The 3516-nt window shown below is 53.4% G+C and overlaps 1 protein-coding gene across 1 annotated transcript; it reads right to left on the bottom strand.

Moving 5' to 3' along the window:
• Positions 1–261: 261 nt before the first annotated feature.
• On the bottom strand, positions 262–3363 carry MONBRDRAFT_33996 (uncharacterized protein). The gene is made up of 14 exons (XM_001749111.1): positions 2981–3363; positions 2735–2821; positions 2571–2645; positions 2387–2432; positions 2197–2260; positions 1937–2042; positions 1709–1795; positions 1552–1630; positions 1382–1465; positions 1223–1275; positions 1002–1112; positions 756–848; positions 573–668; positions 262–473 (listed from the first exon to the last, which is right to left on the bottom strand). The coding sequence occupies exons 1-14, from the start codon at positions 3254–3256 to the stop codon at positions 309–311; spliced, it is 1422 nt and encodes a 473-aa protein (XP_001749163.1). The 5' UTR covers positions 3257–3363; the 3' UTR covers positions 262–308.
• Positions 3364–3516: the final 153 nt, after the last annotated feature.

Here is a 3516-nt window from a genome sequence, read left to right as displayed (position 1 = left end):
AAGACGGCGATAATCGACTTTTGACTTAAGCCGGCATGCAGTTGACTAATCTCCCATGGGTCCCGGCTGCCAGCCAGCCAGTGGCGCCTGCCCTCGACTCACAGCCGAGCCTTTTCACGATTTCCATCAGTTATCAGTGCTATGCCATGATGGCCCTGCCTGGTCGGCTCGAATCTTGCAACCTCTCAACTAGTTGGGTATGATGTGTGTTTTTAGATGTATCCAGCTGAATCCTTCGAGAGAATCATGACGCACAAGATTGGTAGGCAATTAAATTGGCATGGCAGCATTACGAAAACTCGGTTGAGCTAGGCCGCCGTTGGTTGCTTGGGCTGCTTGGGCACCAGCACGTGGTACTGGGGTGGTAAAAACGGGTGCAGAACGGCTGGCATAGGGATTCTCCCATCCGCCTGCTGATGTGTCTCTAACAACGCAATCAGCAAGCGTGGTATCGCACACGCGGTCCCATTCAGCTAGAGGCACAAGGACACATGTGAGGTGGCAAGACACAACCATTGATCAGTGGTGGCACCCCGCACGCATCTTCGCGAATTGCCGTGCAAAGAACTGACCGTGTGTGCAAATCCTGAAGATGTCCCGTCTGCCGTCTTGCATCGAATCTCCAAACGGCGAGACTGATAATCCAGGCAATTGCTGGTGGACGAGATCTGCCCCAACGACGGAACGTTATCTTGTCAGTGGGCGTGACTAGCTTTCCAGTCAAGGCCTCCTTACCCGGAACAACGCCAACGCACCTCTCCATAGCTGGCTCGCCCGGGCATCCACGCCTCAATGTCAAATTTTCGATAGGCCGGCGCTCCCAGATCATGTGCTGGCATGTCTAATACCTGGAGCAGCAGCCCGAACACAGCGACACAGATGTCACAAGTGAGACCACCTTCACCAGCCCCAACAAGAAACCAAGCCGTGCCAATTGTCACATGTGGTAGTGGCCCTGACAAAAAAGACAAAAATCAAAAAAGAATTGACCACCAACACACCTCAAAGTGCAGCCCCAGATCAGTAAATAGCTGGACCTGATCAGCCAGAATTTTCTCATGCATCGCATTGCTCAGCGCTTCATCGTTTGGCATGATCGAGAAGAGCTCGACCTGCACATTGCACGCACAGGAACATGGGTTGCAATAAGCGACACGGGGCAATAGATGTCAACTTGCTGTTCCACCACAACACTTTGAGTTCCACCACCACATTGGCGCACCTTGCTAAACTGGTGCACACGATACAAGCCTCGTGTGGCAGTACCGTGCGACCCTATATGAACGAGTGAGTAGAGTCAGGCAGGCATGGTAGAGCTACGAGCGCACCCAGCATCAAAACCAATGTGCATCTGTGTCAATCCATCGTTGGTGGCTCCTACCGGCTTCGCAGCGGAACGCCCGTCCAAAGGCGACCATGTTGAGTGGCAGTTCTTCCGCAGCAAACGTACGCTGCATATTGAGACCTATAAACTCCGTCAAAGGCATGACACGATAAGCCCACTAAATTTTGAGTCTGCATGACTCATGATGCGCAAGCGATCATGCCAACCTGCCAAAGGGATCTCAGCCGTGCCAGCCAGACACAGCGTGCCAGCCCCACTCGCATGCTTGCTCGCAAGCTCGTACACCTATTCGAGGCGGCGGCGATGGTTCCATCTAAGCGGGTGTACTGAAGAAAACATCTTGACCAACGAGCCGGAGCGCACCTGGGAAGCCTCATCGCGTGGCTGAAAGCCGCATCCGGCCACGAGAGATTCCCGCACCACGTCTGGCGGGGAAACGGGCATGTAACCCTGTTGGTATGCAGGCACAAAAAGTAAATGAGATCTGTCACGAGCTTCACTTTCTTTCTCACGCGGATGCCTTGCAGAGCACGCGGATAAAACAAGCATAGAGGCCAAAAAAGAGTAGCACAAGCAGCAAAAATGGCCTACCGCCAGCATCATGCGATTGAGCGCGAGCTGGATGAGAGCCATCTCTAAAGCAGCCGCAGCATTCTTCAAGTAGTAGAAGCTTGTGCCTGTTGTTCGAGCACCCGCTCTAGCGCAGGAGAACAAAAGTTCAGCAGGGCATTTGAGGTTGAGCGACCGCAGGAAAAAAAATAAAGGTGCCCGGAAGCGTGTCGGGGCTCGCCTCTTCTCTCCCCTCACAAACAAAGCGTGCAAGGACAGGGGAGCATGACGGCGCGACGTACTCGAAATCAAAAAGCTCGTGCATCTCGCCGAGCGCAATGTGATCACGAGGTTCAAAATCAAACACTAGGCGCAGACCAGCAAGTTCCATACGTGAACAGTCCCAAGAAAAGAAAAAAATCTAAAAAAAAATCTAAAAAACTGAAAAACGCTTGACCAACGTGTAAGCAGCACCAGGCGGCAAGTTCGCACCTGGCTTACTGCCCACAACTTGTAGAACCGTAGGTTCTTCATCTGGCTGTGCCATGAGGGAAGATAGTAACATTGTTCGAATAAACAAGCAGAGAACCGGATGCAAACGATAGGAGGGCCGGTCCAGTGTGCTGGTCAACAGTCACAAAGGAGCGCAACTCTTGACTTTTCAGTTCTGTCTTACCACGGCTGGATGTGTGTGGTTCGGGACGTGAAGGGCCTCTTGCATCAGCTCAAGGTAGGTTGCATCGCGCTCTGCCTGTGAATTTGCAGCAAGGTTGTGTAAGATAAAAAAAAAGCTTCGGCGGTCAACTGCTTGTTTTGCATTGTTCTGCCTTGAGTACTCACCTCAACGTCAGCGAGGCGACTGCGCAAGCTCTTGGCCTCCTCTGCGAGGGCTTGCTTGACCGCATCGTCACCGGCCTGGTGAGCCGACTGTGGTGGCATAGGAATTAGGTGCAGGCAAGAAAATGAAAGGTGCAAGCAAAGTGGCAGCAGAGGGCACGGCTGATGCGAGCCCTGACTTGTTCACCGATTTAATATCAAGACTGCACAACTTTTGTCTGCTTGGGCAACCTCCTCGAGAGTTCGCACCTTGATGTCGGCGGTGATTTCATTGCGGCGAGCACGCAGCTGGCGGGACTGGTACTCGAGATCGGTAAAGGCGTCATGACGAGCGAGGACGAGATCTAGATCAAGACGAACGTTACGACGACGTGCGTTCTGCAGGACAGCGGCCGGGTCCTCTTTCCAGGTTCGGAAGTCTAGAGTGGTTTTGTGGCGCAGCCCACCGACAGCCAGGCGCATCCGGTGCGACACGTTGCTGCGCATGGGGTGCGCGGCACGCAGCACGGTGCTCCAAGCCGGCATGATGGCACGCCAATCCTCCGAGTGGCCGAGGAAAGAGAGCAAGGGCTTGATCAGCTGCTGCCTTAATGTCGAAGATGGAACGCACAATGCCGAGCTCGCACGAGGCTAAAAGTTGTGCAAAGTGGTCCATTCATCACCATGAGGCGGGCAGGCACCGGCCAAAAGAAGCAAAAAAAAAACGGGGAAATGGAAAGTAAGGAGCTTGGTGCGAGGAGCGGCGGCTCATGGTAGGTTCAATCCTTTGAGTCGCAGCATGTGAA

The sequence above is a fragment of the Monosiga brevicollis genome, genomic scaffold (assembly GCF_000002865.3).
Source record: "Monosiga brevicollis MX1 MONBRscaffold_28 genomic scaffold, whole genome shotgun sequence".
Lineage (NCBI taxonomy): Eukaryota > Choanoflagellata > Craspedida > Salpingoecidae > Monosiga > Monosiga brevicollis.
This window is presented reverse-complemented; position numbering and strand designations above follow the sequence as displayed.